The following is a 23,046-nucleotide window of genomic DNA, read 5'->3' as shown; positions in this document are numbered from 1 at the left end:
CCCTTCCACTCTTGTTCTATTTCCCTAGCCTGTTATTTAATTTATTTAATAAGCACTTAAATAGCTGTTACTATGTGCCAGGCCCTATACTTAGCATTTTATAAACGTTACCTCATTTAAGCCTCACAACAACACTTTGAGGTAAATGTTACCTTTATTTTACAATGAGGGACACTAAAGAACAGAAAAATTAAAAAACTTGCATAAGGACCATACCTAGTAAGTGGCAGAGCTTAAGTACTTTAAATTTTAAGTGAAATAACCATAGAAATCATGCCATTACTAAATAATTCTTTAAAAAAAAAAAGAGCCTAATTTGCCTTATTCAGATGCTGTCATCAGAAACACAAATCTGCCAAGGCTGAATCAGATTTCTTGCCAAAATGTTAATTTCTAAATTGCCTCTCATCATTTAAATGATTCTTATTGCTTGCACAATGGTCCGAGAACTTAATCTATTATGTTAAGAAGCAACAGCAGAGACAGAGTGAAGCAGACTGCCTGGCTCTGTGACCAGTTAGGTGACCTTAAGTAAGTTACTTAGACCACCCTCCTCACTGTCTTCAAAGGCAAAATGGGGATAATATAGTTATATATACTATATTTACTTCGTGGGGTGGTTGTGAGCCCTAAACAAGCTAATTCATATGTAAAGCCTCAAAACACTACCTGACAGGTAAGAGTTTTAAACAATTTAGTTATTTTTATGACCTCATGAGTAAATAAGAAGTCAAAGGACATTTATTCTACTGAAAAGGAGATATCCCAAAATGCTAACAAAATCAAGATATATTTAAGGTTATTAAAGAAATATGTCAAACATACAAAAAATAGTATTCTCATTAGTTCTAATAACAAAAAATAAGGACCCAATTCAAGCTGAACTTCTATATTCCTCTCAACTATTGAGGCTCTACTAAAAAACAAAAACAAAAAGCTAGAACTGCTTCTGTTTGCGTGTTTTTTAATTTATAAAGACAAGAACAACCAAACAAGTACTTAGAAAGGGACTGTTTTCTATTGATGGATTGAGATATCCTGATATTCTTCCAATAAATCTTCTTTTCCCTAAGAAAATTTGAATTAAGTTTCTATCAGCTGGAACCAAAGGAGTCCTGTTTAATACATGGAACTCAAGCCTGTGATATTCAGGTAAATCTTCATATGAATTAATGGCCTCAAATATCTTCGACTACCTACCACAAATATACAAATTGATCTACACCTAAGCTCATCTTGGTATTTTTCACTCCTTTTACAAAGGCCAGCACTGGCTTCAGCAACTCTATACTCTCCCAGGTTTTTCTCTTGTCTTTCTTGTTGTCTTTTCTACTTCACCTAAGCTCTAAAGAATGAAACCCAAGGATCAGAACATAAGCCGTCTTTTCTCTCCACCTTCTCTTTCCAGGTGATTGATCCATTCCCATGGCTTTAAGTATCAGTTACATGCTGTTGAGAAGTAAATTTAGGCATCATTCAAATCTCTCATCTGAGCTCTAGACTCACCAATCACCTAAAACCTCCCTTCATGTAAATTTCACAGGCATCTCAAACATTTCACATTGAAAGTAGAACTTTTATCTGCCTATTATTCCCTACAAAAAAACGGTTTCTCTTCCTGTATGTCTTTCTCAGGGTACGGCACTATCTAAGTGCTCAAGCAGGAAACCTGACAATCAACAATGATCCTGCCCCCTCATTCTCCCTCACTTCAAATACTCAATCCATCCCCAACTTCTGCCACGTCTGCCTGAAAACATATCTTGAAACAGTCGATTCTCTCCATTTCCCAGCTACTACTCTGGTGTAAGTCTCCATCGTCTCTCTCACCTGGACTACCTATTTACAGTCCCTTTCGGGTCAGCCTGTCCCACTCCTGTCCTCCTGCACCACAGGGATCCTTATAAATATAAATCGAATGATGCCATTACTCTCTCAAAATCATTCCCTGGCTTCCCTCTGCGTTTATAATAAAGTCCAAATTCCTTGTTCTGCTAACCTGTCCCTGCTTCAAGATGTGCTCCGACCTCTCTTCTATTCTCATCTCAAACCACCCCCTTTCCCGCCTCACTTTATTCGCTGGCTCCTAAACTGCAGCAAGCTTGTTTCTTCCTCAGGAAACTCTGCAAGGGCTTTTCCCGGATTTGTGCAAGGTCGAGTCTGTCTTAATAACATTTCAGCTTAAATGTAATCTCCTCAGGGGCTTTCCCTGATCATCCTTTCAAAGCAGATATCCGTGGCCTGTGACCTTACTCTTTGTTGCTGCACTCTGATGTCCTTCGAGCATTCTTACACATCTGTTATCATCGGCTCAAATGTTACCTACTTTCTTTGTAAACCCTTCAATGACCTATCCTAGAAAACATTGGCACTTCCCTTAGATTTCACCACATTCAAATAAAACATTTATCTTGGTGGGTTATTAGTGCTGTGATCAGCATACCATTAAAGTGTAAATTTCTGGGAGGAAGGAGACATTTCTTTTATATTTCTATCCCTAGCTCCTACATAATGGTTACCTGAATATGGAACTATCCTTACCAATTCTTCTAACATAGACTCTTAATTCATATAAAGTATATATTCTCAATGGGGGGTCAATATCGTACCCGGGAAACAAAAAACAGGGGGTGGGATGGGTGAAAAATCTTAAGATATTACAATGGTTTTTGGCACTCCCAAGCTTGATCTTACCCAACAAAATTCCATTCTTTAGTATGTACTTTCTAAATTAAAGTCATTTAAATTAATTTAAATCAAATTTAATTTTTATCCTTGGGTAATGAAAAAGGTTGAGACCATAAAAAAAGTTTGAGAAACAACGAGATAGCGCTTTTCCCTCATTCTCACCCTTATTTCTCTAACTTCTGCTCATGTCATTTCTCTCAACTGTCACTCTCCACCTGCTAATCCAAATAATTCCTATCTTTAAAATCTCGGGTAAATTTTACTACAGTATAAAGCTTTTTCTTCTATGGGAGAGCCCATACTTCTTGCTCCTTTTTCTATGGGCCTATAAGCACGTAAACCTAGTTTGTATCACAAAATTTCACACATAATTATGTACTGACTCAATCATCCCTTAATGGATTGAAATGTGTTCATCTCTTCCATTATAATTTATGTTGCCTGAAGGCAGTAACCATTTTAAAACATTTATTATGTCCCCCATTAGACCTAATATAATGCTCACACAGAAAATAAGTATGAAAAAAAAGTGCTTGATTATTTTCTTAAGTAGAAATTTTCATTAACTGAGCTTTAGTTAAGCAGTATTCATCTAAAATGTTAATACAGAAAAGAAAATGGTAATAATGAATCAAGACAAGCCACAAAGTAATAGACAAAAACCAAAAAGGACAGAAAAAGCATGTAAGTACTTTGAAGGCAGAGAATGTCAATATGATCCTCTTTTTAGCACCCTGTATAATTTAGTATATAAAAATATGATGATCAAGAGAAGCTGAAATCAAGTATTAACAAACTACAAAACTATTTTCTGTTAATTGGAGAGAACATAGTACTCCATCAAGAAAATCATCAGGTAATAAAGACAAAAGGAAATGATTACAGGTTATTTAAATTTTCAAAGAAAATATTTGCAATTATGCTGTATTGATTCTATGAAGTAGTACTTGGTCTATTTTTCACTTCTCTACTTACTTGACGAGTTGAAAATAAGCCTCCTAACCATCTGAGGCATAGAAAGATGTTGAAGCAGAATTCTGGATAATTTTTAATTTTTTCAAATGTTTCTTTTTATAGGAAGTCACTGTACTTACCTTTGATCTGTTTTTGAAGTGGTAGGAAAAATGTCTTCTTCCACATCTGATTCATCTACCTCAATCACCTAAAGGAATAAAAAGACAAAACAGCAAATAGTTTTTACAGAAATAGAACATTTAAATAAAAATGAATTAAATAACTGAATCTGAGGTTTTTTTAATATACCAAAAAATAATAAATAAATAAAAGTCACAAAAAGGAGGCAGAAACCATGTAAGCAGCATCTATTTAAACTAAAGCTTCCTCTATTTACTTTCAGATCAATTAGATAATTCATAACGCAGAAAACATCAATTATTAAAACAACTATAAAACTTTTTTTCTTACCTCTGAATAACTCTTAGTAGTAACATTTTGAGAAGGCTGCTGTCTCGCAGATCCAAAGGCTATAATGAAAAAGATAAAATAGCCATTATTTTGTTCTTAAAATAACTTAGAAAAATTTGCACATTTCTTTAGCTGAAGATTTCCTAAGTCCTACCTGCAAAAACTCATGATGACTAATCATAAAACCATTTGTATTTTTTACAATCTAAAGTGAGGTGCCATTCTACGTTCAAATAAATCAAAGCCTATCTGCAAGTTTCATATGATTTCTTGGCTAATTCAAATATAGTTACAAGCCATGTTCATAAATACACTTATACAGAAGGATAAAATCTGATCACCTGAGGGACTGAACTCCTAATATACTGAGGGTAACCTTCCTACGGTGTTCCTTCTCTTACAGTGGGCAATTCCCTCCCTATGGCTATGTTAGGAGCCAATATGAGCTTTCTTATTTTCCCCTATTTTGTTAACCATATTCGGTACCTAAGAAATAGTCTAGAGGCAAATTCTGAAACGCGGCATATCTGATAAAATTTTTGAACCCTTACTTTTTAAATTTTACAGACTTGGTTAGGAACATGAAATTTAGTTAACCATTTATTTTTCCTGAGCCCAAAACTGTGATATTATGATTTTATAATAAGAAATAGATACTTGGTCTTTGTCTCAATTTCTGGCGCAGAGCTCCTAAAACTCTCTAAATTTCCGAAGTGATGAAATCCATAAAGGCATCTTTTGTTATGTTAATACAGTGACTTTAGGAAAGTAGGGGCAGATTACCAGGGGATCAGTCTCATTCTGATTTCTGGGGAGGGGAGAGGGACTGGAGGTTAAATCAATCACCAAAGTAAATGAACAAACAAAACAGAAACTGATTGATACAGAGAACAAATTGATGGTTGCCAGATGGGAAGGGGCTTGGGAGCCAGGTGAAAAAGGTGAAGGCATCAACAAGTACAAATTAATTGGTAGTTACAAAAATCACGAGGATATAAAGTACAGCATAGGGAATATAGTCAATAATACTGCAATAACTGTGTATGGTCAGGTGGATACCAGACTTATCAGGCGGATCACTTCACAAATTTTATAAATGTCTAACCACTATGCTGTATACCAGAAAGTAATATTGAATGTCAACTGTAATTGAAAAAAAAATTATTAGAATCTTCCCCACCAAATAAAGTACCCATGGCCAAAGATTTAATCAATTGTGTCTGTGTTATGAAGCCTCCATATAAACTCAAAAGGAAGAGGTTTGAGGAGCTTCCAGGTGGGGGAACCACAACACTTCCATCATGTCAGGCCCCAGACTCCTGAGGAGACAAGCTTCTTCTTTATGTATCTTTTCGTCTGGCTGTGGATTCGTATCCTTTAATATCCTTTGTAATAAACCAGTAATCTAGTTTTCCTGAGTTCCATGAGCTGCCCCAGCAAACTAATCTAAGCCAAGGAGGGGGTCGTGGGAACTTCTGATTTATAGCCAGTTGGTCAAAACCACTCACTCACTGGTCACAACCTGGATTCAGACTGGCATCTGAAGCAGAGGGGAGCAGTCTTGTGGGACTGAGACCTTAACCTGAGGAACCTGACACTGTCTCTGGGTGGAAAATGTTAAAACTAAGTTAAACTGTAGGGCTCTTGGCTGGTGTCCCAGAGAACTGCTTGGTGGTGTGGGGACCGCACACCGCCCCCCCCACCCCCCGCCGACCCCTGCCCTCCACACACACATACACACTTTGGAATTGGGTGCAGAATATTAAAAATCTGGAATAAATTTCAAACAGCCAATCAGAGGTTTATTTTCTCCCAAGCATTACCAGTTTCCTAACATTAAAAAATGTCTCCCCAAGACAACCCCCAACAGGGCAAGAGGAGAAAAAAGAGATAAGAGGACTTGAAAAGTTAAATACTCAAAGAATTTCATAAAGTTCAAAATTCTCCTAGTCAGAAAACTCAGAATCTTTCTACCTCGCCTAAATTTATGATCTGCTCATTTTTTCCTACTCCAGGTTCCACCCCCAATTTGTGATGTCCACCTGGGAAGACAAAGGGCAGAGGCAGAATTCTTGTCAATTAGTGGCCTCACATCCTACTCTACTTCCATTTAAAAGGCTGGACAGGGCAACTGGGTAACAAAGCCAGTCATCATGACTCTTTTTGAGGTGATATTTCCTGTGATTTTAATTTGCATTTCCCTGATGATTAATGATGCTGAGCATCTTTTCATGTATTTGTATTGGGGTACATTTTACACGCAGTGATAGTCACCCTTTGTAATCATACAATTTTATGAATTTTGGCAAAACTTTACAGTTGCATAACCGCTTGAAAATCGAGATAGGGAATATTCCTTTCATGCCAAAAAGTTCTCAAGTGCCCCTTTGTGGCCAATTCCCTCACCCACCTCTAATTCCTGGTAATGACTGGCATAATTTCTTTCTCTGTAGTTTGGCCTTTGTCATATAAATGGAATCATACAGTATGCTACCTTTTGAGTCTGGCTTCTCTTACTTGGCATAATACTTTTGAGAGTCATTCATTCATGTTGCTGCATGTATAAGTAGTTTGTTCCTTTTTACTGCTGAGTCCTATTCTATTTTATGAATGCACCAGAACTTGTTAACCAATTCACCAGTTGCTGGACAACATTTAGGTTGTTTCCTGTTTGGGAAAGAGTACATCATGACTCTTTAAAAAGAATATTTCTGCTTAATAGTTATTCACTAATTGACTCCTCAAACTTTAGATCCTTGAAAAGAAGAGCCCTCCTTTCTTTTTGTCCCTAGTGGATAGCAAACAATAAATAAATTCACATAATTAATGTTATCAGAAAATAAGCACTGAGTTTTGTTAGGAAGGCAATACAGTATGGTGGTTAAGAACTGTCTCGTAGAATGAGACTTATTTTGACTTACAAGCTGGGTGACTATAGCCAAGTTCTTTTGGCTTAAGTCTCGGTTTCCTCACCTGTAATATAGTGTTAATACTACTTCATGCAGAAATTCGTTCAAACGCTAAAGAGGTAGTTAATGTAAATTGCTTTGGCAAATGCACAGTCGTCGTAGCATTACTAACTACAAAACATGTAGCTAGTAATAGTAGGGGTAAATGTATTAGCAGCAGTGGTAACCACTATGGTAAAGTGTAAAGGCAAAGGCTTCAAAGCTATCTTTTATTTGTTTTAGTCATCATACTCTGCAGATGAACTTCAATGGAAAATTCCAGGCTGTCATCTTTTATATACAGCCTCTGCTAGCTTTAAACATAATACCTAGCTTTCCCAACAATATCCAGTACAATAATGAATCTCAATACTCCATGGAGCTTGTTATTACAGAATCTGACCATTATCTCCATTTACAGTAGGGATCTAGCAGTTATATTTTTAAAGTTGCTTTTGTCCCAAAGTCATGTTAACTATAGTTAATACCCCATGGTTATTCTGTCAGAGACTTAAACACCAAATCTAACCTGAGAAAAATGTACACATATGTATAAAAAGTCAATTTCATTTTTCAAAAAAAGGCCCAATGTTGGAGGTAATCAGTTAAACTGAAAAAACATTAGAGTGAATCAATTACATAAAAGACAAATTGAAACTATAAAACATCCATTTTCATAAGTTACTGTAAACATTGCCACTAACTCCAACAGCAGCAATCCTTTCTTTGATTCTTACTAAGTGCTATATTCAGTAACGTATGTTCATAAGTTCATTTAATACTTCTAACTGTTCTGTGAAGTAAGTACTACATTGCCAATTTTATAACTAAGGGATCTGAAGCTTACAGAATAATAATTTACATTTACTGGAGCTTAATATGTACAAATACTGTGCCAGGTATTTCACATGCATTTTCTCATTAATCCTCAAAATAACCCATAAAATGCAACCATTACCCCATCTGACAGACGAGGACACTAAAGCTTAGAGTTGGAAAGCTTAATTAATCTGTTAGGGAACACACAGCTAGTAAATCGAGGAATCAGAATTCAAACCAAGGTCTGTCTGACTTTAGAACCACATTCTTAACCTTTATGATACACGATCTCTAAGTAATTTTTATTCAGCCATTCTCAAGTACTTAATGAACATATACTGTGTGCCAGGCACTGTAGATACCATGATGATCAAAATAGTACAATCCCTTTCACCAGGTACTTACAGTGCAAGAGCACCAAGCCGGCGGGGAAAGAGCTGGCCGGCCACACCAGATGTGACTCATGACTCTAGAGCATGAGTTCTTAACCATCCATTGTAAAAAGTACTGCAATAAGATTTTTGCCTGGAACATAATTCAGGAAATCCTAAGTTTCATATTAATTCGGCTTACTTACATAGTCTCTTTTTACAAATGAATATAATTACTTAAAAAAATGTTTAGTCATGCCTATCTGTGAAAATTCTAAAGCACTACAACGGGTCTCTTGTTTTCTTCACACAAATAGAAGCTTTATTCCACATTATCAATGGGTAACAGAGCAGGAATCACTAAAGAATGTCTTTTAAAGTTTCACTGGCATAGTGGTTTCTGAAAGGACCTGATGTTAAAAAGTAAAAGAAATGTTCACAAAACCCCTATGAGACATAGAGTTCTAGTTGCAAAAAAGGCAACCACGGATGAATTTTAAATACAGAAAAAAAAACAACTCTGTACCTGTTCCTTGTAGGTTAGATTATTCAAACACTTCTGCTGAAAACAACCCAAATTACCAAACCAAACATTAAAAAGAAAATCTTAATGGCACTGAAGAGCTAATCACATAGTAAGGAACAAACAGACCAAAACCGAAGAAAAGCTAGAATTCAAAGAGGCTAGTATAGTAGAGGCATTTTCCCTAAGGATACCAGTTGACGTGGGCAAATGTTAACAATGGTTTTGACAGTTCTGTAGGAAGACACAGAGAGCTACCATAATCTGAGACTGTTCAAGGTGGGGAGCCTGATGCATTTCCACCCTACATTAAGTTGGGACCTCAAAGCTTAAGGGGAGAAGCAGACACAAACAGGATTTTACAAATACATATCACCTGACTGGCACACAGGTATAAATTTAAGGTGGCACACAGGTATAAATTTAAGGTGGTCTAAGACTAGTGTTGCCCCTAGAAGCCTGGGAAAACAAATGTGAATCTTCTCTGGAGGAAGATATCTTCATCCAAGATCTCAAATTATTCGTACTGCTGGTTTGGGGGGAGACAACAGATAACAGCATACAAGAAAACAAGTCACCATGCATGAGAAGCGACAGAATCAAAAACAGCAATAGAAAGAGGCCGAAGACATTCAGATACTGGGTTGTTAGATACAGAATACAAAAAGAAAAAAAATCCTTACTGTGCATTTAAAAAGAACCAAAAAGAATTTCAACCCTCCTTTCCCCACAAAAAAAGAAAATTAAAAATTTAACCGACAGTTTTAAGAACAGATGAGTGAACTGGAAGACTGATCAGAAATAATTACTCAGAACATAACACAGGGAAATAAAACAACAGAAAATACAAGAAAGGTTAAGAATCATAAAAAGAAAGAGTTAAAAGGTCATATATATTTATTTAACTGAAGACCCAAAAAGGAGAAAAAGAATAGTGTAGAGGTAATATCTAAGGGCATAACAGCTAAGGATTTTCTAGTAACGATGAAAGAACAATCCACAGTTCATGACACCTAATAAATCCTAAGCGGGATGGAAAAAAAAAAAAAATCCCATTATAGTGAAACTGCAGAACACCAAGACAGCCAGCTGGAAAAAAAACAGACTTAAAAAAAAGGCAACAAGTTTATCTGCTTTCTTAGCAATAGCAATGGAAACCAGAAGACTCATTTTAAATGATTAATTCTACCTACTGATATCAAAAGAAGTTTCACTAAAATAATTAAAACATGAGTGGGCTAAGGTAAAGGCGGGTAATTTATAACATCCATGCCTCTGTGTTGCATGCTAACCAACTTTTGGTGGTTTAACATGAAACTGTTCATATTTCATTCACTCTTCTAATTCCCTCTGCTTTCGCTTTTTTTATAATAGCAGTAACAGTTCATAAATGCCTACCACGTGCCAGGTTTTTTGCTTTTACTTTTCAGAATAACCCAATGTGGCAGGGATTATTACTCCCAATGTACATGTAAAACCAGAAGAGTGAGTGACCTGTCCAAAGTCACAAGGCTTTTATGTGGTGAACTCAGCCTAGGTATTTTCCCATCCTATCTCTTCTCTTTCTCCTTCACTGCTTTTATCTTAGACCTGCCAAGAAGAGAACAGATGCCATTTCCTCATTGGCAACAAAGACAATATGCTTCTAAAGTCAAAAGACCAGGATCTCAGCTAGCTCTCTTTAAGTACTGAATAATCCTTAAGTGAAAATACAGCAACAGAATTTCTGATAGGAAGGTTCCTTAATTGTCATTTAATGGATCTGTTGATTATATCCTTTTTCCAGGTTGTGCTATCATCCAACGAACGCTGAAAATTTCCTTTAATAGGGTCACAACTCACCTCCATCTGAGGCAGCTTGCTCCATCTTTATATTAAGAACCAGCAGCTAGGTCTCTAATCTTATCTTCCTCTAGCAACTAGTATAGTGGTTAACTACTGGTTCTGGAGTCTGGAAATGTTGGAATCAATCCACAAGCTCTAGAATTTACTAGTTGTGAGACCCTGAGTAAACTGCCTATCTTTTCAAAGCCTCAGGTCCCTTTTTAGTAAAACAGGGATCATTTAAATACCTACGCCACAGAGCTATTGAGAGGCATGCAGCAACCGTTCCAGAAATATTAGCTATTATTAGTACTATCAGTGGTTTTATCAACCTAGGGCAAATTGTTCAGCTCAATTCCCTCATCTACAAATGAGGGAGTAGGCAAAGCTGTTCTTTTATTTATGTATATATAAATAAAACGAATGATTATATATAATTTATGTCCTTCTTGAAACAGTTCCAAAGGTGAACACAGTATTCTTGGCATGATGCATCCAATTCAGTACAGAGAACTTCCTTGCTATAGAGATGCACAACCTCTATTAATAATACTTAAGACACCACTAGATTTGGACAGGTAGGTCAACCTGCACGACTCTTACTGACCTAAGTCTTTTTTACTTGGGTCGCTGCTATGTCACATGCCTCTCAGAACTCTTCTTGTAAAGCTGACCTTTTGGACATATATGCATTTTATATTTATCCTTGATAAATTTCATATTGTGAGATTTAGTCCATCTCTTTAATGTCAAAATTAATCCTAGCTATAAAAGTTACCTCAGATAATAAGATAATGTAAACAAAATACATATGTATGGATATCTGAATACTAGGTAAAAAAAATATCACTACTCATTTTAACATATATTTTCATAAATCTGACTAACAACTTTGGCTGTTCTCATAAACCATACTATTTAACATTGTTTATTAAATTTTTATATTAAATTATTATTACAGATCATTTATAAAAATAGATCCCCTTAGTTTGAGGACAATTTTTAGACCACAAAATTTTAACTCAAAGAACCCTAACCATAATTTCCCTTAAATACAGCTCACATGACTTCTCTATACTAACAGTAGGAGGAAAGAAAGTAAACAACACATTAAGAAGCAGTTCCTTATCTCGCGATCAGTGTTGATTTACTGACCAATTGCCTTTTCAATGTCTTAGTGATCTCTGTAAAAGAGAAATAGATTGGTCTAAAAGTTAATTTCTAAAGCTCAGTTTCTGTAAGAGCACCAATAAATGGCAAAAATCTTTTAAATCACAGCATAATTTATCCTGTGATTCTATAAATGCTTTTGATGGCAACACAAACCAATGAGGTTTATTAATGGGGTTTCCTAGGTCTTTTTGTGTTGGAATTTACAAATAACTGCTAGATAATCATTTGCAGTCTATACTCACCATCTATAATAGACATATTTCTAGATGTTGACATAGTGGCCTTTGAACTTCTGCTTCGAGTAGAAGTTTCCGCACCAGTGCCTGCTGTTAGAATAATGAGCGGTCAATATACAAATCCATTAGTAGCTAGGTTTTTTAAAAAATAACACCAAAATGAAATCTAAATAAAGTTATGTCAAAACATAGTTTATGTGTAAAAAGCCAAAGATATATATATAGAAAGAACTATCTAGTCTGATCAATCAATTAGGCTGCATTTGGTTCATACTGTTCCAATTAAAATTAAGGAAAAATTTCATAAATGTAAGGGTAATAAAAATAATTATCCTTAAAAAATGAGAATTACCCTCCATGGAGATTTTTAGCTAAGGTACTATCTATTTTACCATCTTAAAATTCCTATGGAAAAATATATAATAAAAATTATCTTAAAATGTTCCTACGGATTGATTTATATAATGCATCAGGAAGTCACCGGATGACTATTTTCTATTGTTTAGACTATTTAATAACAATAGTGTCACATTAAATACAATGATGGCAATTAATGTTACTAATTGTTTTAAGAAATCAAATTGTTTTGGGTGGCTTTTCTTTTCAAACAAATGTTATGAAGCCCCTTTATAAGAATGTGGGCATCTGTATGATAGTAACAAAACTAATTTTTATGATCTGGAGTTTTCTTCCTGCTGCCAGCGGATATTAGCTAGCCATTTTCCTCAAAAGCTCATATTTACCTCATTACTTTGTACATGTAAGAGTAAATAAGACATTAAACATACCCCAAAGGTACTGTGTGAAAAAAATACATATTAAGAGCAATTAAGACCCTATGTGCATGCAGCCATTCAAAATTCATGTACATATCAGAACTACATTAAAGACTGACTTTATGCATTATAAAAATAAAAGTTTAAAGAACAATTCTGTACTTCCCACTCAATGGCCAAGTCTGGATGTGTGCAAAAGACCATACTCAGTGCTGACCTCTTCCTCTTTGAGATCCTCCTCTGGACACTGAATTCTGCCCTCTTCCTCCTCTTCGGCCCCTTCCTCGGCCTCTTCCTTTGTTGTCTGCTGCTGAAATGCTACTATCCGAGTCATCAGCCATCTGTTCTGCCATATCTATACTCATAAGGTCATTAGCACTAAAGGCGGAAGCAGAGTCCTCTGACTGAGATCTCAGGGCTCTGGCCCTAGTCATGGCCTGAGAGGAATAACAAGAAGAAAGTACATACTAGTAGGTAATGCAACACCCTAAAAGTCATTAGTCTGGTCATTCAGATGAACATTTAATATTGTCAAACTGTCTAAACTGTTTTTTCACTAATTGTGCTATAAAAATGTAAAACAGGATAACCTCCCTCCTCCATCAAATTCAGTGCCTATGATTTGTGAGATCAATTTACAATACTACTTGCAAAATGAGACCTTCTGAAGAAGTTTACCGAGAAATATAAAATTTCACAGAATCAGAACTTTCAGAACTGGGAGAAATACTGGTAATTACTCCCAATTCAACACCGCCATTTCTAAGAGACTGTCACCATTTGAGCAACTTTGTACAATGGGCTCTTAATAAAGAAGAAAAATAAAACCTACAAAAAAAAACAGCTGTTATCTCTGGGGGATGAAATTTTAGGGCATTTTTGGTTTTTTCATTCTTAAATATTAAAAATTTTCTACAATATACTTTTTCAAAATATTACTTCTGTAATCAGAAAAACATGAGCAATAATCTCATAAATATATAATCAAAAGAATTAAGTAAAATACAGCAACTGAAGGCCAGGAATAAAAACCTTAGGATGAAGAGAATATGCCATAAATTTTATTTTGATAAGAAACTGACTACAAAAGACAAGTTGGAAATTTAATGAAATGTTTTGATTAACTCTGAAATGAATACAGATTTTCTGATTACAAACAGAATAAAAGCAATGCTGACCTCATCTCTTCCCATAAACCAATCAAAATGAAACACAGAGAACAAAAATGAAACACAATATCTTTTCAATTAAACTAGAAAACAGCGCAAACCCCCAAACACAAAATCTACGAAGAGTTACTGGATATAGTGCATCTTTGACATGGCTAAGGAAGAAAGTTGAGAAGATTTTCGGGCAGTGTAGAGCTACCCAAAATTAATCTATATCAAGTGGCCATGACAATAGTCTTTCTTGCTTGGAATGATAAATTCTGGGTCTTCTTAGATCATTTCTAAGCTCTCTGTGATGCCATGAGATAAGGTGATGAAATGAGGAGATGAGAAAAAAGCAGGCAGGGTAGAAATAGGAATGAAGTGGGTAATGAGAGGTGGGAAGTAATCTAGCTTCATAATGATGATCTGAGCTGAAGCAAAATACAGCTAAAACCATTAATGAAGGGCTCAACATGGCATTACAATGCAAAAACAAACAAACAAAAACCAAACACTAAGGAATACAACAAAAAAATATTTTTAAAATAGCAGAAAAAGATTTCAAGTCATCTTTCTTGTTCCAGATTAAGTACAATCAATCTTTATTATTCTTGGATTTCATATTTGCAAATTCACCTACTTGCCAAAATTTATTTGTAACTCCAAATACAACACTCCTGATACTCTCATGGTCATTCATGAACTTGTATAAAGTAGTGAAAATTCTGAGTCATCTGACACGCACATTACACATATAAAGTCAAACAATGCAATAAAGCCTTTTCATAGCATATTTTAGTGTCTCATTTTGGTTAGCGATTTTACATTTTAAATGCCCGCCCCCTGCCGGTGAACAGCTGAAATGCTGTCTGTGTGCCCAAGTGCAAGAAGGCTGTTATATGCCTTACAAAAAAAATAACATATTGTTAGATAAGTTACATCCAGGCATAAGTTACAGGGCTGTTGGCCAGAAGTTCAATGTTAACAAATCAAGAATGTATATCAAATAAGGTATCTTTAAACAGAAACACACATGAAAAAGGTTATATACTGATCAGGTGACAAAAATGTTATAAACATTGGCTGGCAGGAACCTAATCCTGTATTTCCCGAGAAGCAATGGTTCAGTGTTCACTAATTCAGTATTTACAGTGACTCTGTTGAACATAACTACCACGAGTAACGAGAACCAGCTGCTGTACATCAGGGGAAAAAAAAGTAGATTTAAAAGAAAAAAGGAGACCTAAATTACATAATTAATAAGCTAGATCTAACTGCTGCATGTTGAACTCCAAAAATAAGTAATATGGTCTTTTCAAGAACCCATGAAATGTTTTAAGTGATACAATGGGGAGCTTACTAAGAAAAATATTAATAAATTCTAAATAGTACAGAGTATTATACTACCTAATCATCACGTAATAAAATTAGAATAGTAAAACAAAAACTCTGACTCCAAACTATAAAATAAAATTAGAACTGTAGAATATCTAGAAAATGATAATAAAAATATTGCATATAGAACATAGAAAGCAAAGCAATGAATTAAATTAAAACAAAAAGTTAGAATGGAGAGGAAAAAAGATCCAAGGAAAATTAAAAGAATCATGATAAATATTCTGCTTAAGTCTAAGTAATTTGGAAAATAAATGACCTACACTGAGTCAAGAAAAGACAATCTCAACAGACTATCAAAGGAAATTTTGACAAAAATTGTTAAAAGAACTACACTCCCAAAAAGGACAACTAGAAAATCTCACAGGTAAATTCTACCAACTCTTCAAAAAAACAACTAATTCTACTGCTATTTCGATAGTACCAGAGCATAAAAAAGGTTTCCATTTTTTTCTTTATAAAGCCAGCAGAACATGGTACTAAAAACTGAAAAGGAATTATATGCACAAAAATAAAATTACAGTATCTTACTTATGAATATTAAAGCAAACAACGAATCCACGAGTATGTGAAAAGACCAGTATACCTGTAACCAGGAGATTCACAAAGTGATACTGAGGATGGGCCAATATTAAGATATGTGTTAATATTAATAATTCACCATATTAACAGAACATAGGAGGAAAAACCCCTCATGCTTATCTCCATAGATACTAAAAAGGCATTTAATTCGTCACCCATCTGGATTTAAACAAAAAACCCTTAGGAATAGGCAGATATTTCTTATATGACAAAAACTCTAAATATGCTACACACATAAACACAGTGTGTGCACACTTTCACATGAGTGTTCTTATAAATCAATTAGAAGAAGACCAATGCCTTAGCCAAAAAAGAAAAAAAAGAAAAAAATTTTCTGGGCAAAGAACATGACCAGGTGTTTCATGCAAATGATTTATAAACATAAAAACTGTTCAGACTCTAGAATAAAAGTAGTATGAATTAAAAACAACAACAAGAAATAATTTCTCACCCCTTAGATCAAAAGAGGTAGTAGTACATGATAACAGCAAAGATGTGGACACATGAGAGCTCCCAAATACTATTGGTTGAAACGTCAACTGGTTTGACACATCTTTTCATGTACTTTGGAACAATTTGGCAGAATCAAGCAAAGTTTTAAATGCATACACCGTTTTATGATTTTTTTTCTTGAGAAGAATTACCATCATTTCCAAATTTTATGCTTTCCCTTTGTCTAAATACTAAGTCTTCATGTTATCACCTCAAACATTACATTCAAATAGTATTTTAACTTCACCTTTTCTGTGCAATAGACTTTGGAGTTCAATGATGTCTTTGAAGTACATTTCTTGTAGGAATTTACCTCATGAGTGTAGGTCTAGAGCCGATGGCAAGATGTTTCCATATACTTTTTTGTGAGATTTGAAAATGCAGTATCCCAGTATTACACTTTTGAAAATTGTGGTAAAATATACGTAACATAAAAATATACCATTTTAACCATTTTTAAGTGTACCGTTCAGTGGCATTAAGTACATTCACCATGTTGTGCAACCAGTGCCATCATCCAGCTCCCTAACTTTTTCATCATCCCAAACTAAAACTCAATAGTCACTAAACAATAACTCTCCATTCCCTAGTGCTCTCAATCCCTGGTAATCACTACCATACTGTCTGTCTATGAATTTGACTACTCTAGGTATCTCAAATAAGTGAAATCATACATTATTGGTCCTTTTCTATCTGGCTTACCTCACTTAATATGTTTTCAAGGCTCATTTGTGTGGTAGTTATGTATCATAATTTCATTCCTTTTAAAGCTAAATAATATTCCAGTGAATGTGTATAACGTTTTGTTTACACATTCATTTTTTGATGGACATTTGGATTGTTACTATCTGTTGGCTATTGTGAATACTCCTATGAACTTTGGTATATAAATCTGTTCAAGTCCCTGCTTTCAATTCTTTTGGTCCACACATAGAAGTGGAATTGCTAGACTGTATAGTAATTCTATATTTAAGTTTTCGAGGAACTATCATACTGCTTTTTATAGTAGCTTTTATGCTACCACCAGCAATACACAGGGTTCCAATTTCTCCATATTCTTGCCAATACTAATATTCTAGTTTTTGGATAGTAGCCATCATAAGGGCTGTGAAGTGGTGTCTAGGGTTTGATTAGCATTTCCCTAATGATTAGTAATATTGAGCATCTTTTCATATGCTTATCGGTCACTTGTCTATCTTCTTTGGAAAAATGTTTGAGTCCTTTGTCCATTTTTAAATTGGGTTGTTTTGCTGTTAAATTTTAGAGGCTCTTTATATTCTGGATATTAATGCTTTATAAGATATATAGTATGATTTGCAAGTATCTGCTCCCATTTTGTGGGTTGCCTTTTCACTCTGTTGATAGTACTAAGTATTACAATTTGAAAGAGGATATCAATCCTGCCTCAAATTCAGACAGAACATAAGAAATAAGAAGCCAGATAAACTGTGGACTGTAGATCTGACTAAGAATAGTTTTTACATTTTTAAAGGATTGTGAAAAGTTTTTTTAAAAAGAACGTGACAGAGACCATACGTGGTCTGCAAAGTCTAAATATTTACTGTTTCACCTTCTATTTAAATGTGAGTTTATAATTAAAGAAAATACTTGAGAGTTTTTCTATGTGAACAAGAGTTCTTATAGCACATTTTTTTTTCTCTCTAAATAAAAGGGCTAATGCTTTTGTTTGTCTGTTTGCTTAAATAATTTAAGCAGGGTCCTGGGATTCATATTCTGAGTTAAATGATTCTGCAAAGCTGTGAATCACAGCTTGGGAAAGTCTCTAACTCCATTAGTCAAGTTCTAAATAGTATGCTGAGAATAAAAAATTTATAACACCCTATGGCATGTCAAAAAATTACCTAGGAAGGTCTCAAAAAATAGCCAAAAAATCAAAACACAAATTTCCATGTCCTCTCCTACCTTCCTTGAATAAAATGTTCACTCTTACTCTTTAAAAGATTAATGAAAAACTGAAGTTAGTGGCTTCAAACACAAAGGATCCATTGTAAAGAAATATTTCTGTAATCCATTCAATTAAAAGGGATAATCAAGTTTAAGCCAAATAATCTAAGAACAGGAATCATTTCTTTGTAGCATTCCTTCTTGTCACTCCTTTCTACTTTAAAGGCATTCTGTAAGATAAATAAAAATCTAAAAAAGGAACCCAAATCTATAGCTTCCTCCTTTTTAGCTTACAAAAATCATCTTATAAACAGTACAGTAGTTGCATGTGAGATTATTATAAACAGTGATTTTGATGTGCTGCTTGATAGTTATAGTAGTTTTAAATTTTTAGCCATTCATAGGCCATACACTGTATTAATGTTGGTTCAAATTCCAGTCCCACCATGTGAACCTCAGTCTGGTCTTAGTCTCATCTGCAAAATGGAAACTGAGATAGTGTGTAAGTAATGTACATAGCCAAAATTCAGTAAATTCCATTTCCCTTTTCCTCTTGAAAACAGTAATGAAAAAAGCCAAGTAGGTACCAGTTGTTTTTTCTAATAGATTTATATAGGAGAATGACTCTGACATTGGGAATGTTGATTGTAAAATTTAGTGGATGGTAATAGCTTTTGGTTTTGTAATCACTGAAGGCTACGAATGAAAGGCACAGGGAGGGAAAAACTGTAGTCAATACTGGCACTAATACCAGTAATATTAGTTTACGTTGCCAAATTTGCTATCTTACTCCATGGAGATAGTGTAAGTAGTACAAGGGAAAGATATCTGGGAAACTTACTAGTCATTTAGAAGATTATCCTAGCATATTCTTTTTAGAGAAAGGTTATTAACTGAGTTACTATACTGTTCATATTTCTACATATTCTAATAAACTGGGACACAATTTGGCAGGGGAGGGGAGGGAGTCACAGAATAACACACTTTTATAAGATAGAGAAAAGAAGAAAACACCACCAAAAATGTCACTTTCCCATTCCTTAAAATTCCAGGCAAGTAGCATTATTAGATCAATCTAAAATCCTAAATAACAATATGGAGTCACATGATAAGGTAAATCAGATTTAGACTTGGAAGTTTTATTTTAAAAAGACAAAAAAAAAAGGCTTAGAGTCTGTCTTATGGCCTCTAGAGATGGTGAAGAATTATTTGAGAACTGTTTTTTCTTATATCAGGGTCTAAAGCTGCTTTACATTTAAAGGCCGTGGTATAACCTAATAGTCATCAGTAGATCAGCTACTAAAAAATGGATTCCTTTGGAAGAGTTTAGGGAGAAAAAATGCAAACTGAGAGTCCTCATCTCCTTAAACAGGGTTCTTTTCCTCTTCCTCTTTAGTGTCTCAGGTATTGACTTTTACCAAAGGAATGTGCTTAAAATAAGGCAAAAAGTATTATTTAAAAAGGGGCAGAGGGGCAGAAATTCCTATTAATTTCTTTTTTATTGTAGCAGAGAAAATAGTGATATTTGTAAAAGTTAATTAGAGGATGTGTCAAGTGCTTCAACTCTTTCCAAGTCACCACCGGTCAGTTATTGTTCTAAAATATCTAGGAAACAAAAATGGACTACCAGGACAGTTGCGTGAATTCACAATGAGGATGAAACTTCGGGTCATAAGGTTTAATATTTTCTTTCTATATTATGTCTGTCTCATCTACGAAATTAAGAATCTCTGGTAGATGTAGACCATACATTTTTTCATATTTGTATTCCTAATATAAAGCCGAATGGCTACCTATAACAGGTCCTATACAAAATGCTGAATGAAAGCGATTAAGACACAATCCCAACAGTATATACATAAAATAACTTTTAATACTAGATAGTAATCATAAAACACTAAGGACAACAAGAAAGTAGGAGAATATATTTCAATCATGAATTCACCAAGTACCAGGTAGAAGCCCAAAATTTAAGCAAATGGTTGCTAACTTCAAGTTCCTTAACTCTAAGAAGACTGAGAAGACAGAGATGACAGTGATTTGGCTAATTTCAACATTTCAGAAAGGCCAGTGGACACTGTACATTTACCTATGATAACACTGGTAACCAAAACATTAAGTTTATTCCTTTTTGGCCAAAATAACATCAGCTCAGTAGGGTACAATTTTATCTTATACTGATAAGATGCTCTGATAACAATTAGGTGAATTCTGATTAATAAGAGCTCTTATATATGCTAGCCTTATCCCACTCCCAACACACACTATTAAATAAGTTTTAGACAAAAGCAAAGGAGAAAAAAGAGAATAATGGCAAGCAGAATATTTGTACATTGCATTGGAATAAGTCAAAGGCAGCTGTCCTTAGCTACCCACTGCTCAGTCCTATCCACCAAACTTAGGTCTTGTGGAGTGACTACTCTAAATAAACCTTCCAGTTATTCTAATTTAACAAAAGGACATCTAAGTATAGGAATTTACAGCAGAAAAATTACCTCTCGAACTTCATCATCTTCTTCATTAGTATTTTTTTGTCTGCTTTCTCTGAAACGACGTACCTGAATTATAACAGAGTAAATCATAAACATGTTGCTTATTTCTGTTGTATAAATTATAAAATAGTGGTCTACAATTAGTTAACAGATGCTTTCTATTACAACACAAAACTTGGAAATTTAAGTAAGTTTTGCCTCACAAAGGACAGATTTTTTTAAAAAAAATCTTATTTTCCCAGTGGTTTTCTAAAGTTTTAATGTAAGGAAAAGTACTTGTAAAAAAAAAAAAAATTGGACCTAATCAAATTTTATTACCTGCTGCCAAAATATTCCATGTCACTAAAAAAGTCTGTCAGACTACAGAGGAAAAAATTCTAATATCCTATGGGTGTTATACTCCAGTAAAATAGTTAAAAATGTTTCTCTCAAGAGGTTTGAATTATTATACTGCTCAAATCATTCTTGTGCATCTGACTGCAGACATCCAGGAGGCATCTGAGATGGCATCTAAAGTGGGTGGGTGCCTGAAGATCCATTTTATCAGTAGTCAAATACTGAATGTTTGCTGACCATGGTCCTGGTACCATGAGATACTAGAGATTCCTTTTATACTGGTTCCTACTTAAAAGGTTCTTAAAATATAGTTATGTAGTTATTGATAAACTTCATTTATTTAATAGTTTACTCAGCTCATATTTACTAAGCACCTACTGTTTAGTAAGCACAATTGTAGGAATCGAGAATACAATGAATAAAATAGTTAAAAATTCTGCTCTTGTGGAGCTAGTGTGTGTGTTTGTGTAAAAAAGGATAGTCAATAAAGAAAATAAAAAGTTATATTGCATTTTAGAAGGCATACAGGATCAAGTTAATTTATAGGTAGACTGGAAAATTTCTATCTTTATATCTGAGGAGCCTCTCGCATTCCCAGAGCTAGTTTATTTACTGATGATTTTCAACCTAAATAACCAGGTGCACAGCATGGCTTGATGATGTGACCAGAGGAGCATAAAAGACTCCCTGGAACTTCTGCACAAATCTTGGTGTTCAATCCAGGGTACACCATGTGCAAACAGGACATGGGGAACTTATGTCTGGTGTCTCTCAGATCCCTAATGCCTCCCTATACTTTTTCCTCCTATACTATATCCTTTGCCTTTAAATAAAGACCTTAAGTGAGTATGCCCAGTGGAGTCTTGTCTTTTCACACATCTGAACCTGTGAAATCTCTGCAAAAGGTGATAAGGGCTCAGAGAAAAATAAGGCAGGAAAGACAGGGTCACATCTGAATAAGATGATCATGAAAGGCCTCATTGAGGGTAATATATGAGCAAAAATTTTAAAAAGTAGGGGATAAGTCTTGCAAATAACTTAGGAAAATCATTCCATTTAAAAGAAAGAAACTGTGCAAATGCACTGGGGCAGAAGCATGCCTGGTATATTTAAGAAATAGGAAGGAGGTTGCTGTACCTAGAGCGGATATGAAGGTAAAGAAGTTAATTAACAGAAAGCCAGATTGAGTTAAGGCCTTGTAAGCAATTTTAAGGACCCTTTTTTAAGGCAGGAATGACTTCATCTGAAATATATTAGGATCAATGACAGCTGAACTGAGGAAAGAATGGAGGGTAGAAAAAAGGGCAACGGCAGAAACAGAGATGCCAGTTTGGAGGCTATCGGAATAATCTAGGTGAGAAATGGGGATGCCTTAGACCACTGGTAGTAATGAAGGTGGTGAGAAGTAGTCACATTCTGTATATATTCTGAAGGTAGAGCCAAAAGGATTTATAGAGAGGATGTAGGTACAGAAAGACAGGAGTCGAGGATGACTTCAAAGATTCTGGTCTGAGCAAATGCAAGAATGGTGCTTCCACTAGAACTCTACAGATGGAGCAGGAGATGAGAATTAGAATTCTGATGGGAATGTTAAAAGTTTGAGATATCTATTAACCATCCAGTGGAAATATCCAGCAGACTGTAGGAGACAGAAGTCTTAAGTTGAGAGGTTTGGGTTAGACTTTTGAAAGTCACCGCCAAACAGATGGTATTTTAAAGCCAGGAAGCTAGCTGGATGAGATTACAGTGGGACTGTGTAGACAAAGAAAGGGTCCAAAAACTAAGTTCTCAGGACTCCAATTTAAGAGGCTGGACAGAAGAGAGACTGAAAATATACAATGAAGCAGAAAGAAAACTAGAAGAGTGTGGAGTCCTAAAAGCCAATGAATAAAAGGTCTCAAGAAAATATC

The 23,046-nt window shown here is 34.8% G+C and overlaps 1 protein-coding gene across 3 annotated transcripts in view; it reads right to left on the bottom strand.

Annotated features, from left to right (window-relative positions):
- The window catches only part of MRE11 (MRE11 double strand break repair nuclease), a 57,083-nt gene that overhangs the window by 8,172 nt on the left and 25,865 nt on the right, over positions 1–23,046 (bottom strand). For 2 of the 3 annotated variants that reach the window (XM_039882021.1, XM_039882022.1), the window contains exons 14-18: positions 20,804–20,866; positions 13,001–13,220; positions 12,014–12,097; positions 4,114–4,172; positions 3,783–3,850 (exon numbers count right to left, since the gene is read on the bottom strand). In XM_039882021.1, the coding sequence (XP_039737955.1) occupies positions 3,783–3,850; positions 4,114–4,172; positions 12,014–12,097; positions 13,001–13,220; positions 20,804–20,866 (494 nt within the window). The remainder of the gene's footprint in view (positions 1–3,782; positions 3,851–4,113; positions 4,173–12,013; positions 12,098–13,000; positions 13,221–20,803; positions 20,867–23,046) is intronic. The other variant, XM_039882023.1, reaches the window with a different exon arrangement.

Source organism: Pteropus medius, unplaced genomic scaffold (genome assembly GCF_902729225.1).
Source record: "Pteropus medius unplaced genomic scaffold, Ma_sr-lr_union100, whole genome shotgun sequence".
Lineage (NCBI taxonomy): Eukaryota > Metazoa > Chordata > Mammalia > Chiroptera > Pteropodidae > Pteropus > Pteropus medius.
The sequence above is the reverse complement of the archived record's forward strand: the minus strand, read 5'-3'. Positions and strand labels throughout refer to the sequence as shown.